The sequence below is a fragment of the Prunus mume genome, linkage group LG1 (assembly GCF_029339155.1).
Source record: "Prunus mume cultivar Tortuosa linkage group LG1, ASM2933915v1, whole genome shotgun sequence".
Taxonomy (NCBI): domain Eukaryota; kingdom Viridiplantae; phylum Streptophyta; class Magnoliopsida; order Rosales; family Rosaceae; genus Prunus; species Prunus mume.
The window spans coordinates 29,504,938-29,524,140 of NC_142698.1; the positions used below are offsets into that span (position 1 = coordinate 29,504,938).

At 37.3% G+C, this 19,203-nt stretch overlaps 1 protein-coding gene across 2 annotated transcripts; it reads left to right on the forward strand.

Annotated features, from left to right (window-relative positions):
- Positions 1-14,330: 14,330 nt before the first annotated feature.
- On the forward strand, positions 14,331-17,921 carry LOC103327612 (splicing factor U2af small subunit B). Of its 2 annotated transcripts, none has more exons than XM_089043807.1 (6): positions 14,331-14,803; positions 15,429-15,515; positions 15,616-15,697; positions 15,830-15,956; positions 16,037-16,438; positions 16,643-17,921. In XM_089043807.1, the coding sequence occupies exons 1-5, from the start codon at positions 14,567-14,569 to the stop codon at positions 16,416-16,418; spliced, it is 915 nt and encodes a 304-aa protein (XP_088899933.1). In that variant the 5' UTR covers positions 14,331-14,566; the 3' UTR covers positions 16,419-16,438; positions 16,643-17,921. The 2 variants fall into 2 exon arrangements, with proteins under 2 accessions (XP_088899933.1, XP_008228178.3); XM_008229956.3 differs by having other exon boundaries at positions 17,602-17,921.
- Positions 17,922-19,203: the final 1,282 nt, after the last annotated feature.

The window sequence follows — 19,203 nt, forward strand, 5'->3', positions numbered from 1 at the left end:
AATAGTGGCAACCCTTGCTTAATTACAATTTTGGTCACTCAGGTTTGGCCATATTTTAATTTTGGTCACTGCACTTTTAATTTTCTGATTTTGGTCATCACACTTTGCATTGTCAACAAATTAAGTCCAATTAGAGTATTCTGTTAGTTAAGACACATGTGGTGCATGCGTGCAGGGGCATTATTTCCTTTTCCCCAACCCAGCTCTTTCTCCTTCTATCGCACACTCATCCTCGTTCTTCCAAACCCAGATGGAATCCCTCATCTTCTCTCTCTTCTCAATTCCCAATCAACAACTTTCATCCCCAGCCCAACCCCCTCTCTCACTTGCCTTCTCTCTCTCCTCTGTCCAGATCAAGCTCTTCTCCCTCCTCAGTGACACCTCTTCTACTCAAACAAGGGTCTAGTGCATTGGCCATTTTCTCCATTGCCTTTATGCCTTCTCTTGGTGCATGTATGAGGACTGCAAGGGCAACAAGATCCAAAACTTTTTTTTTTAATCTTTTTTCTTTTTAATTTCATATTTGATTACATGGGTTTTTATTGTTTGGTGAATTGAAGGTTGAAAATTTGATGGGTTCTGTGAGTGTGACTAGGAGGAGTGAAGGTAGTGTTCTTTGTTAGGGTTGTTTTGGTATTTCTTTGAAGTGAGCTATAGAAATGCATATGATCTTTTAGGTATTCTCGATTTCATTGAAATATGTATTTTTAAAAAATTAATATAATTTTCGTGTTCACGTTATAATTTCTGGGGCTACTTAGTTCCTGTAAAAGTTTATATTAGTCTATGTTATTAATTTTTAAATTTTATAAATAAATAAATAAACTTGCAAACTAGTACATTCTACAATGTTTGGAAAAATATGAGTAGATGATTGATATTCAGGATGGTCATATTGATTTTTGTGAATTTGGGTTGAGAGAGAGAGTTAGGCTGGGGTTGGAAGTTGTTGATCGTGAATTGAGAAAAGAGAGAGAGAAGATGAGGGATTTGAATTGGGTTTGGATGAACAAACGAGGATGCGATTGTGCGAGAGAGAGAGAGAGAGAGAGAGAGAGAGGGTGGGGAGGCGGGGGTTGAAAAGGAAATAATGCCCCTGCATGCACACAACACATGCATATTATGAATGATTAATTGGACTTGATTTGCATATGACACAAAATGTGATGACCAAAATTGAAAAATTAAAGGGGCGGTGATCAAAATTAAAATCGAGCCAAACTCCAGTGACCAAAATTGTAATTAACCCTATTTTGTTTTCACTATGAGTAAGGGCAAGGGAAAGGGAAATTACTATCCACTTTAATTTATTTTCTATATTTTATACTTCTTTGATTAAGATTTTTGGTTGCCACGTGTCACTATTTATTATAAAATTCTCATCTAAAATTTCAGATTAAATTTTCGGTTGCCACTTGTCCATATTTATTATAACATTCAGATCTCAAATTTCAGATAAGATTTTCGGATAAGATTCTCAGTTGCCACATATCGATATTTATTATCAAATTCTAATATCATATTTCAGATAAGATTTTCACCATCTAAAATTTCGTCACTTGTTATCTCTATCTTCTAAATCCCTTTATAAAACTACATCCTCAACTTAGACCTCTCACACCATATCCTTTTTATCCTTTCATTTCTCAGGTTTTACAAAACACAGTCTACTCTCAATGTCTAAACTAAGGAGGGTGTTGGGGATGCAAGAGCGAGAAGTTGAAGAAATCAGGCGTAGACGTGCTTAAGAAGATCATGAGTTGGATGAAGAAGAGGATCAAGTTGTTTTAGTGGTGGGTATGCTCAATCAATCAAGGCAACACCACCATGGTCGTGTCCATAACATGGACAGACATAGGCACTCTCGGGGTAAGAATCTATTGGAAGATTACTTCATCCCAAATTTGTTGTATTCTATTTCTTATTTTCAAGGGAGTTATAGAATGCAGCCCCATTTGTTCAAAAAAATTATGCATGATGTTTGCAATTATGAACATACTTCATTCAGAAGTATGATGCTATTGGGGTTTTGGGTCTTCTTTTGGAGCAAAAACTTACAGCTGCTTTATGGATACTTGCATATGGGGCATCTACAGACCAAGTGGATGAGATTGCTAGGATGGGGAAATCAACGGTCCTAGAGTGTTTGGTCAGATTATGTAATGCAATAGAAACTCTCTACACGAGGGATTACCTCCACAAACCTACACCTAGGGACCTCTACAGGCTTTTACAAAAAGCCGAAGCTTGAGGTTTCCCAGGCATGATTGGAAGCATGGACTGCATGTGTGAAGACCAGTATTTAAGAAAGAAAAAAAGTATATATTGAAGATTAAATAGTTTTCTATTTTATTTTATAAATTATAGATACATATAGCTCTCTTCCTAACTTATAATTATAATTATTTTAACTTGAAAACGTGGCATCAATCTTTATAGTGAAATGGATACATTCAACTACATGTGAAAAATTAACATGAGCTGGAGTTAGTAAGGATGAGGTGTTAGAATTATCCTTTGATTAGCAAGAGGTGGCTTTAGATGGGAGTTGGCGTCAATTTCATGCCATTGTTTACTTAAGAGAAAGAAAATAGGTCCTAAGACTATAGACGCAGTTTTTCTCGGTTATGCAAAAAATAGTAGTGCCAATAGGTTCTTGGTGATTAACTCTGAAGTAAATGAGATTGCAAACAACACAATTATGGAAGCTAGAGATGCTACACTCTTTGAATATATTTTCTCGTACAAGATAATAATTTCTAAGGAAGTACAAACAAATGAGAAGCCTTCTAGCTTAACTGCGATCGAAAGTTTAGAATCTCAAGAACTTAGAAGAAGCAAAAGAGCAAAAGTTAAGAAGAATTTTGGAGATGATTTCTATACCATTCTAGTGAAGGAGATCCTGCAACTTATAAGGAAGCCGTTATGTCTGTGGATGCACCATTTTGGAAAGAGGCTATAAATGATGAGTTTCAATCTATAATCCAAAATAATGCATGGATATTAACGAATTTGCCTGCTGGAAATAAAGCTATAGGGTGCAAGTGGGTGTTTAGGAAAAAGTTGGAACCATATGGAAGTATTGATAAGTACAAAGTAAGATTGGTAGCTAAGAGTTTTACACAAAAGAAAGGGATAGACTATTTTGATACTTAATCACCTGTTTCTAGGATTACCACCATAAGGACTTTGATAGATTTAGCATCTGTACATAATTTAGTGATTCATCAAATGGATATGAAGACGGTATTTTTGAATGGAAACTTAGATGAAGAGATCTATATGGAACAACCCGGAGGATTCATAGTTAAGGGCCAAGAACACAAAGTGTGTAAGTTTGTTAAATCTTTATATCGCCTAAAGCAAGCTCTGTTTGGGCCAAAACTCTTGTGCACCCAGCCCAACATTAAAAAGCAAAAGGGCACAAGGCCCACATCCGAACTTTGCGAACAAGAACAAAAGCCCAAATCCAAAGGAGGTCCAGCCCAGGATCTGTCTAAAACATAAATAATAAAACTTGGGCCTCGGAAAAACGAAGAAAAGAAAGAAATCAGCCCATGTTCCAAACTCGAATTTGGGCTTGCCATGATTAAAAAGAAGAAACCCAAAACAGGAACAGACCCACGTGATGTTTCTGACTTAGAAAAGTCAATATTTTCAACTGGCGTTAACAAAAGCAGGCGGCTAGGAGAAGACTTCTCTGAATCTCTACCACCAGAAGATCAAATCCCTTTTATATATTTGGAAATAATGTTTTTACTCTAAAGAGGGTGGTTCTTCCAAAGAGATAAGCATGCTATGTTCTCAAACATAGATAAGCAGAAGGACAGGGAGTTGATCAAAACTGAAAAAATCAAACTAACCATCACGGTTTGAGCTCTCACAGGGAGCAGTTGGAATTAAAGAAGGGTTAGGTTCTCTTTCAAAAAACAAGGAAATGATTGGCATAGGAACTGACTATTGAGAGCTTATCTGCCAGAATTGATAGAACCCCTTCTTCTTTACATTTTAAAAATGAAAAATCTTTTAAGAAATTTTGCCGCCCATTATTAAAAGAAAGAAACCCTACTCCAAAAGCACTTCTTATAAATATAGGAGAGGGTGAACAGGGCAAAAGACACTCAATTCATCAATCAATCAAACAATCAAAAACCAACCAAAGGTAAAAACTCAAAATGATCACTTGATCACTGAGAACCTTCAAAACAAACTGGAGCGACCAAAAGCTCATTTGAGCCACAAAAGAAGTTAGCTATAGATCAGAAATTCCAAGTTCAAACTTAGAGAAATAAGTCATTCAAAATGAGACTTCTCTCGTTACAAATTTGGTTTAGCAAAAGCCAAAACAAGCAGAGTTTGAGTTTTCACAAATATGAAAACCTCAACAAATTCATGGAGAGTCCTAACCAAGCAGAACAGGTACCGTAGCACAGTTCTAACTCAGTAATCCTCAAGTTTAGCCACTTATGCCCTATTCGGACTAAAGAAGTTGCAGTTTTGCCCGTTCAAAAAGCCTTTCAGGGCTTGAAATAGATTAAAGCTCTACTAAAATCAAGCTTTTGTATCGATTTACAGCTAAAGCTTAACATTTGAGGTTGTTGACAGTTCGGTCTAGCAGGACATACTCTATCCAGCTTGGATTAGAAGCTTCTATCCAGGCAGAAATGGAGTTCCGTCCCTCTTTTTGCTTTTCTAGAGTTGATTTTTTCTTCCTAAGTTTTGTAAAAGGCAGTTCTATCTAAAACAGTCCACTTTATTATCATTCATTCTGGCCAGAATTACCAATCTTTTACTGAGATAAATTATGAAGTCTTCACCAATCTGAGGCAAGAAAAGAACTTACTTAGGAGATTTTCCTCACCCAAATTCACAATAGAAATTAGTAACTTGGGGCGCAAGTTATATATTTTTAAGAAGTCTGCTAGGATTTTCATTGCTAGTAGTGGCACGCTTGCACACTAAAGAAAGTTGACTTGTTGACCAGTCAATAGTTTTCAAGGCAATGGGGAACCTTACCCTACCATCATAGGAACAAACACAAAACGGGTGAACAAGCTCCTAAGCCAACATCAATACCTTATGATCCCAATGTTCATTTAAAGAAAAATCAAGGTGAACCATTTTCTCAACTGAAGTACTCCTAGATGATAGGTTCTTTGTTGTACACTGCAATTAAGACTAGGCCATACATTACTTATGTTGTTGGAAAATTAAGTAGGTACACACATAACCCAAGCAAGGAACATTGGAATGCTTTGGAAAGAGTTTTCAAGTACCTAAGAGGAACAATGGATTATTCACTGTGCTATAAGGATTTCCAAATGTGGTAGAGGGATATAGTGATGCAAATTGGATAACAGACAATGAAGAAGTGAAGTCTACTAGTGGTTACATTTTCTTATTAGGTGGAGCTGCAATTTCATGGGGTTCTAAGAAGCAAACAATTATTTCTATAAGTACTATCAAGTCTGAACTCATACTTTAGATATTACTTGCACTGAGGCTGAATGGATTAAGAGTTTATTGATGGATATGCCTCTGGTGGAGAAACCATTGTATGCTTTATCTATTCATTGTGACTGCAAGGCTACAATAGACTTGGTGAAAAAATCTCATACAAATAGGAAAATGAATAGGCACATACATGTGAGACATAAATCTGTGAAGAGCCTATTAAGTAAGAACATTGTGTCTTTGGAGTATGTGAAGTTGGAAAATAATATTGTTGACCAATTGAGTAAAGGTCTTTCCTGGAGCAGAGTTCTAGAAATTTCGAGGGGGATGAGCTTTAACCCATAAGAAAGTCACATAGGGAGGTAACCCAACTTCTGTGATTGGCGATCCCATGGAGGAAGTTCAATAGGTAGAAATAATCCATACTGCGTGACTCATTGAGCACTATTTATATAATGTGGAGGCATCTTAGAGATGTCCTCATGCTCATCCCTATGACATCAATGCTATATAATGTGACGTTAGGAAGAGAGTTATCCATGAATGAGTTTTGAGGCGAGCAATCTCCCATAGGGTGTAGATCACATGTACCCTTGGAGAACTTACTCAAGTGAAAGACGTTGTGATGCCGCAACTGTGAGAATTAGGCATAACTCTCACGAGAATCAAGATTAGCGCATGGCTATAAATAGTGCTACCCCGCTTTCAAGTCTCAACCAATACTTTGTATGGAATATGTTGAAGTTTGGTCAAAGGTGCCGAGTTCAATACTATGTACACTCAAGTTCCTCAAATGAAAACTATCATCACTAAGTGAAGGTTCAAGCTCGGAAGGCACCTGCACGTATTGCATAGTATTAGGTTGCCCATATATATATTTTATTTATCTTTTACTATTTTAAAATTTTAAAACCTTTGTGGAGGATTGTTATTATTTAAAAGGTTTTTTAAATTTTAACGTTTTATTTTTTGTTTTAATATTTTGGTTGTTTTCTTTTATTTATTATAAGAGTTGCAATTGTTTAAACTTTCAGTTTTTATTTTCTATTCATTGCCTTAATTTTTTTGGTTAAATGTGTCAGGAGGTTACAAGTTTTGGATGCCTATAAAAGGCCACTCCTCCTGCACATTTGAAACACACCATAATATGACTTCTATAGTCTCATACTTTCATATATTCTCTATTTTCCATATTATTATTTTGGGCAACAGTTCTGTGGCTTGGAGATTTCTATCCGATTGTGAAAGTGCTCATAGCGGACCTTAAGCCTGCATATTGAGGTCGTATCTTGGAGTCTTGTAGACTGTCATTATCTGCACGTTGGGAGGCTACAAAGACTTTAGGACAGCGTCTTTGATGTGCTTTCACTATACCAGGCTTGCTTTCTTACTCTTGACTTATTTTTATTTATTTATTTGTTTCTTTATTTTTAATTACAATTTTTAATTACATGACCTACACTATATGCCTTGTAGGCTAGTCCTGATATGCATGCCTCGTGGAGGAGGCTATTAATGCAAAATGTCGAGGGGGATGTGCTTAAGCCCATATGGGAGTCACCTAGGGAGGTAACCCAACTTCTGTGATTGGTGATCTCATGAAGGAAGTTTAATGTGGTAGAAACAATCCATACTGCGTGACTCATACAACACTCATAAAACAATGGAGATATCGTTGAGATATTCTTTTGCTCATCGCTAAGGCAAAAGTGCTATTTTATGTGGTGTTAGGAAGGGATTCATCCCTGAATGAGTTTCGAGGTTGGCAAACTCCAACATGGTGCAAGTCACATGTACTCTTGGAGAACTCACCTAAGTGAGACACGTCGTACTATCATTTATCTCTTAGGGTTGATATGTCAATCTTCTTGTTACTTAATCCACTTTTGTGATAGGATTAATATTATTTTATATTATATAAGATAGTTTCCATGCATATCTCCTTTCTTAGAAGCTAAACAATTACCCAATGGGATCCTTGTTGTTGCCGACTTATGCTAGTATAAATAGGGTGTTCCATAATTGAAATAAGAGTAAGAAACGAGAAAGAAATGAGAGAGGAAGTAAAAGGGAAAAGAGAGAGAGAGAGAGAGAGAGATATATATATATATATATATATATAGTTAGCTGATTTTCCCACTCCTATTTTCTCCACCTACACACCCTTTTATTTTTTTAATATTTTTAAATCCACTTTGTTCTTTTTTGTTCTCTCTCTTTTCTATTCTACCCTTATCTTAAATTAAGGTTTTGATAACTAAAATTAAGAAAAGTTAACATAAAATAAAACATAAAAGAAAAAAGAAAAGAAAAGGAAAGAAAAGAAGTCACAACGTCTTTTCTCCTTCATCATGTTATTAGGTATAGTTTTAGGATCCAAATTATCACCTTGGGTTGGAGGCGCTGCCCAAACTTACATGAATTGCATGCCACTACCAAAAAACACAAAAGTACAGATTTTGGGGGCACACAACGTAAGAGAATCTAAACAATCGCCATCTCTAAACCAAAATCACGCACTCAGTTTTGCCTCTGTAGAGCGCAATACACCCAAACAAACGCTAATTTCACTTTCTTTCTCTTTACTTTGCATCTTCCATGGAAGCCCTTGCAAGCTCTCTGCTTTCATCCCGAAGACACACCCAGTTCTTAATAATCCCCCACTTCAATCAGAACACCAAATAATTGAAGTGGGTTTCTCAAAATCAGTCAAAGTTCTCATTTTGTTGGGCTGTGGGTTCAAGCTCTCTCAGGGGAGGCTTCTGGGTCCAGTTACAGTGAAGAGGTTAGGACCTTTACAAAGAAACAGAAAACAAATTTTATTTTCTATTGGAACCCTCCTTTCCAATAGCAAATAGTCCTTGGAACATCCTGTAGCATCTAAACCCCAAAACCAACAAGACCCCCTTTCACTTTTCAACGGCAGGATTATGGAGACCCTGCGTGTCACACATTCAAACCAAATTACATGACCAACACGAATGTCTAAAATCCTCTACAACTCAGACTCTAATGTTTGATCTTCATCATAGCTAACCTTTCACCAATAATTAAAGAGTATTTGCTTTGGTAGGAGAATGATTGTTCTATTCCATGAATTTATCTAAGAGTAGCTTTAGGTAGGAGAAGTGGGAAGGACACGATTAAGGAGAAAAGAAGTTGCGACTTCTTCTTTTTTCTTTTTAATTGTTTTTTTGTTTTTTTTGTTAACTTTTCTTAATTTCAGTTAACCTTAATTCAAGATAAGGGTAGAATTGGAAAGAGAAACAACAAAGTTGATTAAAAAGTTATAAAAAATAAAAGGGAGTATAAGTGGAGAAAAGAGGGGTGAGAAAATCGGCTCCCTATATATATATGTGTGATGAAACTCTTGGAGGAGATATAGGGCTTACCTTGTGTTTTCTTAAACTTTGAGCTAGCTTTGGAATCGAGGTAGGGGTTTCTTGGGGGCCTTTTACAAAGATTGATTTAATTAAATTTCATGAGCATTTTATTATGCATGGTATTACAGTTTGGTTGACGTTCCTTGTATTGGGTGTTTACGTATTCTTAACTATTTGAATAATGTTAGCATAATTATATATACATTGGTGATGTTTTAAATGGTTACGTTGTTGTGAAGAATATGTAAAAGGCATAATTATATCATGTCATGGAAATTGGCTAGAATTGTTGGGTTGAGAAAATAATGATGGAAAAAGAGGGTAATGGAAATGATCTTTTGTGTAGTTGAGTCTAACTCTTGGCAGGTACCAGATCTCAGGGATCCTACAATGCACATGGTTTCTATTGAGTGATACGGGACTGTCGACAGGGAGTTAGACAAGATGACTAACAAAAGGGTGTATTGTGTACATAGCTTGTGGATGAATAATGAGCTACTCTTTTAGTGAACTCTTGAGTAGTTCTAACTTGTAAAATAATGTAAAAATTTTAAGATTTCAGATGTTATTTCCGCTGAATATTCTATGTGAAATATTTATTTAAATGTTTCTTCACATTTTAGTTAGAGTTTTTATTAAATTCTATAATTAAGGTGTGAATCGCGTCTGTTAGTATGAAATTGTGTTGGCATTTCCTAGAATTTAGTATTGGTTTGGAAGTGTCATTTAGTTGTAGGGTTGAAGCAAAATTGCTATCTCTGATCTCCAGAAACTGCAGGATTGAAATAGCTCAGCAATCACCAAATTCCAAAATTGTGACTTAACACGTATGAGACATTTGATCTGAAAGATAAGACATGTCATTTTCCATGCACTCATAATAGGAACGTTTTTTGGAATCTAATATGATTTTATTTCCTTGATCTTCCTTGATTTTAATCAATTAGAATCCCTTTAGGAGTGCATCTCATTTAAGCATATTTTTCAATATCTTTTGTTTATTCCTTCTTTCCTTTTATTATTAAATTCCTACTTGTCTTTCAAGTATTTTGACTGAAGATCATGTTGATGTTTCCTTGGGCCTCAAGGGTAATCTTGCTTTGTGTTGGAAAGTATCTCTGATTGGCAATCACTTTTTTAATCAGATCAATGTGTCTAAAGGATTGGGATATTCTTGGAATTAATTCAATAATATTAGGAATCTTGATATAAGTGATTGTGAATATCCTTTTTGGAGTACACTTGAGTTTTATACATACTAGGAAACATATCTTTGGTTACTTGGTTAGCCTTCAAAGAAATTGATTTTGTGTTGGACGTGGGCTTTTCTTCCTAGAGAAGAAAAAGTTCTATAAAATAAGACCTTTGTCTTCTTTGTTTTTAGGAGCTTTCACGATCATATTTTCAGTGCATAAACTTTGAAAAGCTGAGTTTTTATTTGAGATAAATCATCAAGTGTTCCTTGTTTACTTGGTGATTCATCAAACACTTTTATCATTCATATTTCATTCATTTGCATGTTCGGTGACTCATACGGTTGAGGGTACCAAGACCGTGGTGACAGTTTTTCTCTAGTGAGCTTGAATCGATCATGACCAGTATTGCGTTCAGTGGCGGATCTAGGATTGTTACTCCAAGGGGTCTTAGTGTAAAAGTTCGGATATATTTTTAACACTAAAAGATAATTTTCTATTACTTTTCTCTTATCGTTCTATAATTCTACACATGAATTAATCAAACCAAATAGTCAATCAATTTTTTAAAAGAAACAAATTTTATTAAAGCAAATAAACAAACAGAGAGATGACAAAAAGTCCATCACAAAATTAATCATAAACCCTAAATTCCAACAAATCAAATAATCATATATAGTCATCCAATCCAATAAATCATGCACACACAAAATCATCAATATTCATCCAATCCAATAAATCATTATCCAATAAAAATATTAGGCATTATCATCAACTAGAGATTTAGAGTTTAAAAATTACTTGAATTGAGCTTTTCCACACCACCAACTAGAATCACAAATATCCTTACCTCCTAGAAACACAAAAAACTCCATTATATAATGACCCAAAAGATTAAATTCCTCAAAAATCAACAAAAGAATGTAGCACAAAGGTTTAAGTACACTAAGAACAATAAATTTATAAAATCAGGGATGGAGAGGGAAGATAATGAAAACCTGGTGAAGTAAGTTAAGGCCACAAGCTAAATAAATGAGGCTCCAAATGCAGCTTTGAACCTTTTCAGCCATGTTGAGGGTTTGGGGGTGGAGGGTGGGAGATTGAGTTGGAAACTTAGGGTAGAAAATAATAGAATTTTGGGGTTTTATGAGTTAAGTATCGGGTGGGTTTGGGGGGAGTTGTTGGGTCAGGTCATTTTAAAAACTTCCTGGGCAAAATGACATCATTCTGACCCAGGAAGTTAAAAACAAAAAAAAAAAACAAAAGAGCACTTCACTTCTTCTTCCTTGCACAACTCATTTCTTCCTCAGGTCGAGCACTGTGTGCAGTTCTAGGGTCTCTCCCCCAGCTCCAAGAGACCTGTAAGCCAATTTTCATGGTTTCCAAGAGGTTGTGCGACCCCACTGACCCCAATGTGGCTCCACCACTAATTGCGTTCAACATGAAGAGTGTTGAAGATCATCCCGTGACAAAAGTTGAGTAATGAAGAAGTCGGTAGACATTATCTAAAACGTGTATAGGATAAGTGCGTGAGTACTTCTTGTAATCATTGTTCTATAGTGGATTTGTGTTGGATTGAGGAGTCATGTGAATTTTCCCCAGATGCGGGGTCTTACCACGTAAAATAAGTCTCTGCATGTTCCTTTATTTTATGTTCAGTACATTTTAGGATTGATAAGCCATATCAATCCTGATACCAAAGTTTATTTTTTGTTTATTTATTACAATCTTAAATTGGCCTATTCACCCCCTCTAAGCATTTTTAGTCATCCTACAGGTAATTTCAACGTCTTAACCCAATGTTACGTAAATCTGTGGGTTGGGGTGTGATAGCATGTACTGGCAGTGGAAGAATTGCCTAACTGTTTGGCAAGGAGATTATTGGAACAGGAAGGACAAAAAAAGTATCATTATGGAGGTCATTGCATCATTGATACTCGAGTTTGGTGTGCCTTTTTCAGAGTTGAGGGATCTCAAAACGACCTCAATGTTTGGTCAATCCCCGGTATTCAAGGATGTGTTAAAAGGTCATTCCTTCCAAATCACGTATCAAATCAACAATACCGTATACTCAGGTGGGTGCTCCCTTGCTGATGGAATTTATCCGAGGTGGATAGCATTCGTCAAAACAATTCCAAATCCCTAATTGGAGAAGGAAGAAAGCTTTGTTGTGTTTTGGTATCTTAAAGTTCGTTGGGCAATTATTAGGGGTGTTGCTCGTATGTTTGATGAAAAGATGCTTTGGAGCATTATGATGACTTGCATCATCCTCCATAATATGATTGTGGAGGATGAGTATGATTATGATGCCCCTAAGATGTTCAAACCAAATCTCATTAACATGACATTGACAAGAATTTATGAACGGCCCGTGGGAGCAAATGGACAACCACTGGAGCACGAACCGTTGATTAGGGACGGTCGGTACAACAACCATATGTTTGACCGTTATATGGAAATGCAATCTTCTTATATTTACGAGAGACGTCAAGTTGACTTGATCGAGCATTTATGGGTGATGAAAGGCAATCACAGTGGATGAAGTCAAGTTTAATGTTTTGTTTGGAATTATGCTCTCTCTTTTTTAATAATGGTTTGTTTTAAATTATGCTTTGTTTTGTGTGTGGTTTGTAATGAATTAAGGTTTGTTTTGATCTATGAAATATTTTTAATGAATGGCTATATTATTTAATATTTTCTTTATTCAATAAAAGATAAACAATACTACAAATTAATACATATGGCAACTCTTTCAATACAACCTAATGGTTTTGATCATTTAACCAATCCGTGTTGCTAGGTCCATCGTTAGGGAAAAGCTTTCTTGTCATAACATCTCTTCGTTTTAGCTTCCAATAGGACTTTGTTTCAGGAGACATATATGGCTCATACCCATGGCTATGATTTTCATCTCTTTGTCCTCCATGTCTTGTCACTGTGCCTGCTGCCTTTCTGTTGCATATGCTTCATATCGTGCCTTGTTAGCTTCATCTCTTTTCAAGTCTCTCTAAATTCTAAGTGAGCCGTTGATAGCAAGTTGGTCTAAAAATTTTGCACATTCAGTGTTTGAAGTGCTCCCTCTCTTAGTCTTTGCCGCCTTTCACCCAATAGGCCTCGGCTGACGTTGGATTAGTGAGTCTTGATCCATTAGGGAGTCCAATGGAGAATCCAATGTCAGTAAATCGTGGAGCGGAGTCTCATTCGAAATAACCGTCGGACGCGTGGAAATAATTTTGAATCTTGAACAATTCTTCACAACGTCCCAACATTGGTGATTGATGAAACTTTTTTTGTCCTGGCCAATAGCACCGAACCACATTTGTGCTTGAATAATCTATTAAAAAAATAAAATTGGAAATGCAAGAAAATTTTAAATAAAAACAATGTGACATTGAATTGAATAAAATGACATTTAGAAATTTTTTACCTTGTCGCCAAGATTTCCACTGCTTCGAACGTTCTCCCTCGCTTTTTCCAATGCATCTCTTCATTTCCCTAACTCTTTATTTAAAAATTTCCACTTATTAGCCAAGGCCATTTCCGTACGAGCCGAACCCGATCTTTCACAAAATTCTCAGTGAATTTTTCTCCACATATGAGAAGACTTCACGGGCAATGATCAAATTTGACCCAACAATCACACAACAAAATATCTTCCACGGTTGTCAACGAGCCTTCGGCTTCTCTAGAAGAGGCCATTTGTATTTTTACAAAATGGAATTTAGTAGTATAAAATTTGATGTGGAAAGTGAAAAATATTGGAAGGAGAAAAATTTGTATGAAGATTTAGTGTGGAAAGGTAATAATATTGGTAGATATTTATAAAATAAAATAAAATATCCATAATTTTTTGACATTTTTTACAAATTTTTTCAATTTTTTTAGCCACAAAATGGGCAACCGTTGGATTGGAAGAGATTTTCCGATCGGAGCTTTCAGGAGAAGCCACGTGACTTGTAGCCGTTGGTTTCTAGCAACTTTGATGCCAGCGTTGCGTCAGCTGCCCGAAAGCAAGAAGATGGGCTAGATCTCCACGTGGGCTTGCCCGGGCTCGTGGGTCCCAAACCTTGCCCGAGCTCGGTCTTCCCTGTTGGAGCTGCCTTCCAAGCCTAGGGCCTCCTCCTGCTTGGGCTAACCCCTTGCGTAGAAGAACCTTACATAATATATAGGGACTTTACCATATAAGGACAATAGGAGGTTACCAAAACAAAATTGTCCAGTCCCTCAAACATTGGACAAACCAATCCAGTTATTCTGTCCAACAATGAGATTATTATACTGAATCGGTATGTCCAATTTTGAAGGAGTTAGACCATTTTAACATTTTTTTTCTTGCGTGAATGACTTTTTTATCATGCACGCGTCCAAGGAATCCTCTAGAACAAGGACCACAACAACAAACCCCTTCGTCCGCATATATTTACAGACCCACCTCTACATCTGACACTGTTTGAGGCTTTTCCCATTCCCCCTTCCCCCATCGATTCACAAACACAATAGAAGCGAAGTCTGTTCTGTTCAGAGAGAAGAACAGCAATGGCTGAGCATTTGGCTTCCATATTTGGGACAGAGAAGGACAGGGTGAACTGCCCTTTCTACTTTAAGATAGGGGCGTGCAGGCATGGAGATCGCTGCTCCAGACTCCACACCAAGCCCAGCGTCAGCCCAACCCTCTTGCTCTCCAACATGTACCAGAGGCCTGATATGATCACTCCCGGCGTCGACGCTCAGGGCCAGCCCATCGACCCCCGCCAGATCCAAAGACACTTTGAGGTCTGCTCGCCCTTCTTCATATTCAAAATTGAAAACCCATTTGCCATTTTTGCTTTTATTTGATGTTTTTTATTTGTTATAGAGGAAAGTAACCAATGATTTAACAAAAACCCATTTGCATTTTGCACTGTTTTTGTTCGGAATGTTGTGTTTTGGATTTGTTGTGTGCTATTTCTATGAATTAGAGGTTTTTATTATGTGTATTGGACTCTCTCTGACCTTCCCTGTGTGAAATTCAGAATTAATGTGTTTAAAAAGTACATCTTTCAAATATTGATGCATGAAAAGTTTTTAATTTTTAATTTAAAGAAGAAGATTTGATCTTTTGCTAGTGGCTGTAATGGGGAATAGAGAAGAATAAAAGGAAGATGTAAGTAAAATCAAACTCGAGTCTAGGGTCTTCAAATATAAATACAGAGCAGTGGGATGCAAAATAAACTTTTGTTTATTTATTATATGATCTCTTTTCCATCTTGAAACCTAAATGCTTTATATTACATCTGTGAAATAGTTGAAAACCTTAGTGCCTGTGCAATCCTTCTCTGTTCTGTATATGTGTATAAATGTAAGTACATGCGCTTGCATATCTCTTACAATTAAATTGTTTACGTTTTGGAAATTGCAGGAATTTTATGAGGATCTGTTTCAAGAGCTGAGTAAGTACGGTGATATCGAAAGTCTGAATGTCTGTGACAACCTAGCCGACCACATGGTATGTTTTATTCGACAGAAAGTTAAGCTCTTTCTCTGCTTTCCTCTTTTCTCATCATAAAAATTATTGATACTACTGCAAAACTTATCCATTTGGGCAGGTGGGCAATGTGTACGTTCAGTTTAGGGAGGAGGAACATGCTTCAAATGCACTTCGGAACCTAAGTGGAAGATTTTATGCTGGTTAGTTTCTACACCGTATCTTTGAACTTCAGAATTTGATGTCTAAGTGTCTGCTAGTTATGGTTTATATTGCTTTTTAGGCCTACAATATGTAATATGTTGAACTTATATCTCTTGGTAAATAACTTGCAGGTCGTCCTATCATTGTTGACTTTTCACCAGTGACGGACTTCCGTGAAGCCACCTGCAGGCAGTATGAGGAGAATACATGCAACCGTGGTGGATACTGCAATTTTATGCACTTGAAAAGGATCAGCAGGTATGGTTTGCTTGAAAAAAAAAAATTATTGCAGAACGCACTGATGCATTAATTTAACTCAATCTTTGTTACAATGTCAGGGAATTGAGGCATGAGTTATTTGGGAGCTATCGGAGAAGGCATAGCCACAGTCGAAGCAGGAGTCGAAGCCCTTACAGGCATCGTAGCTATGAAGAGCGCTCTCATGGGAGCCGTGGTCATAGCAGAAGGTATGATGATGAGGATCGCTATCCTGAAAGCTGGAGCCGAAGGAACAAGACTGTTAGCCCTGGTGGAAGGAGAGGACGCAGTAGAAGCAGAAGCCCTGATGGAAGGAGAGGGCGCAGTAGAAGCAGAAGCCCTGGAAGGAGAAGACACCGTAGTCCAGTTAGAGAAGGCAGTGAGGAGAGACGGGCCAAGATTGAGCAGTGGAACAGGGAAAGAGAACAAAATGAAAATCAGTACAATGGTCAGCAGCAATAGCAACCTGCGGAGAAAGGAGGGTATGAATACTGATATTTGAAAGCTTTTATGTGGTTTCCTCACCCCCCCCAAACCGCCTCTGTCTCTCTCTGTATCTGTCTCTGTCGCTGTTTATACACACACAAACGCTTCCATACCACACACACACATATCAATATATTATACGTGCTCAATCACGAAAGAAATTTATATTTCAAGCTTACAGCACATTTTCCACTGTGCAGGTGGTGTGCAGGTTCACACTTCTGTGATATGCAATTGAAATGACTTTACAATTTTTAATCTCATACATATTGTGTGACTGTGTGCTTTCTGTATGATATGTCTCTTAAACCCTTCCCCTGCTGCCCTAGTTCTGTACTCTTTGCTTCAACCAGTCTCTTCAAACGACTCCCTTCATCATTCTGGACTTCGTCCTTCGCAGAAAGCTATTGATATTGCAACTTGGATAAGCAATGACAAAGTGAGGCAAAGGAAAGAAATATTGAGGATAGGGAGAAAATCTAGAGTTAGGAGAACAATTACTTTTTACAACACTAATCTTCAACTAGGTAATAAAATGTGTAAATACCGTAGTGTAGTAGGAGGCTTGAATAATTAGACCCCAAATTGTTAAAACTTAAACTGATTAAGTACTTAGTTTCCAAAAATTCCGGAACTAAATAAAATAACTTCTTGTTAATTACTTATCTTGTGCTTCTGTCTAAAATAAGCACAAATGTTCTCACATCTAACCGTCATCACAAAGCCAGCTCCTCTATAAGAATTTTTGTTTGGGGCCGTAGGGGATGATTTCAGCTGACTATAACATCTCTCTTTCTATCTTTCTTGTTCAATCAAGTCGACAATGGTTTTTATTTTTTGTTCTTATTTAGTTTCATGGAAGCCAATCCCCAGTTGATACTTTGCATCTGTGTGAAATTTGTTTGCTTGTTTTGCATGCATTCATGATTTACAGTCAGAAGTTCTGTGACCACCACGAATCAAGAGTAGTGAACGATCGAATATCATGGTTCTGTCTTGGGTTTCGTTTTCTTCTCCCCTTTTAGCTTTATTTTTTTGTTTCAATTAGTAAAAGTCACGATCTTACATTCTTTACAAGTTTTGCAGGTTCAGGTATCCCTGCTTCTAAGGTCCGATCCTATTTTTTTTCATTGCAGCTTACAATGGAATTTGTGTACAGGTTGCTGGTGCAGTGTATCAGGATTCAGGAGAATGGGGTTGTACGATATTTCAGGTTTCAATTCAGAAGTGTGAAAGTATATTCCTATTCCATCACTCGAACGACTGATGTAGGTTATTACTGTTGGTAGGTCATTGCTGTTGGTCGATTGTAGTAGTCATCATGATGCAGGTTTAGTGTGGCATCCAATATCTTTTTTGTTGTTGGACCAGTTGTATTGTCATATTTGGAATTGCACAAGCATTAAAATCTTGACTGGCTATGATGTTATTCCTTCTGTTTAAGGTATTGACAATGCTTAAAATCATCTGTGAACTTAATGTCAAGAGCCATTTGTTACTGCTGGTTTATCAATCCTGGGCATGAAAGAGGAATGTGTTAAATGTTATATTAGGGTGGGTTGTTTTTAAGAACCGTATAAATGGTATAAATGAACTTCTTACATTTGGATCATCGGGTTTTGCCACTGTTATGGAAATATCTGTATGCATAAATCTGGAAACTTTCATTTCTATGCAGCGACGGGTTTCTTGTTTCGGGGAGACAGCATAGACCTTTATTAGGACTCAATTTTATTTTCCTTTTCTTCACAAGTCAACATGGAATCTATCCCAGGTTTTGCAATGAGAAGCAACTTTTCTGCAATTTAATCTTATGGCTATTGTTGTGTATGGATTTTGAGTGCAGCAGGTTTTGGTAAATTTGTAGTTCCAAATTCCAGAATTTCATGATTCTGTTTGTAAATTTAAAGCTACATTTTTTATTTTATTTTTTGGTCGAAGGAAAAGATATTCCATTAACTTAGCAAATTACAAACAGGCCCAATACAACAAACAGAAAAAAAAACAAAAGTACAAACAAACAAAATAAAAGCCCAACTATAATACACAGACTTGAGGCCCAACACAACAAAAAACCCTAAGACATCCACAACCCTAAAGTCACACCCAAGAACTAAGCAGCCGCCACTGCTGCCACCCGATCTGCCGTCGCTGCCAGTGGAGGAAGGTTCATGAGAACCGACAAAGAAGATCTGAAGAGCGTGGATTCGGGGAAGCGAGCCACCACCGTGCATCAAGCTCAAGCGATCTGTGGATTGGTCAAAATTGACCATTAAACTACAGAGCCAACGCCTCCAGAGCAAAAGCTCTGATTTGAGGATGGAGTGTCGGAGATGAACAGCAACAACAAACCAGAAGACAACCAAGCAGAACCTAGGAAAAGGGAAGGGGTTTAGGGTTAAAGAGTTCATGGAAGAGGAAGAGAAGTGGGCTGAAGGGGGGTGGGTGGATGAGAGGAGAACAGGGAGAGAGAGGTGCAATGGCTGTATAGGAGTGGGAGAGGAGAGATTGAGGAGATCTGGGCCAACATCAAGAAAAACAAAGGAGAAAAAACACACCAAACTAAACAAAAGCAAAGAAAGGTAAAGGCCACACCGGAGGGTGGCGGAAAAGCCACACCAGAGGGTGGCGGAGAGGCCACACCAGAGGTGGCAGAGAAGCCACCCCGAAGGGTGGCGGCACAGCCAGAAGCTCAGAAGAAGAAGATGGGAAGGAGAGAGATTCTAGAGAGAAGGTGGAGCCTCTCTCTCTAAAGTCTCGA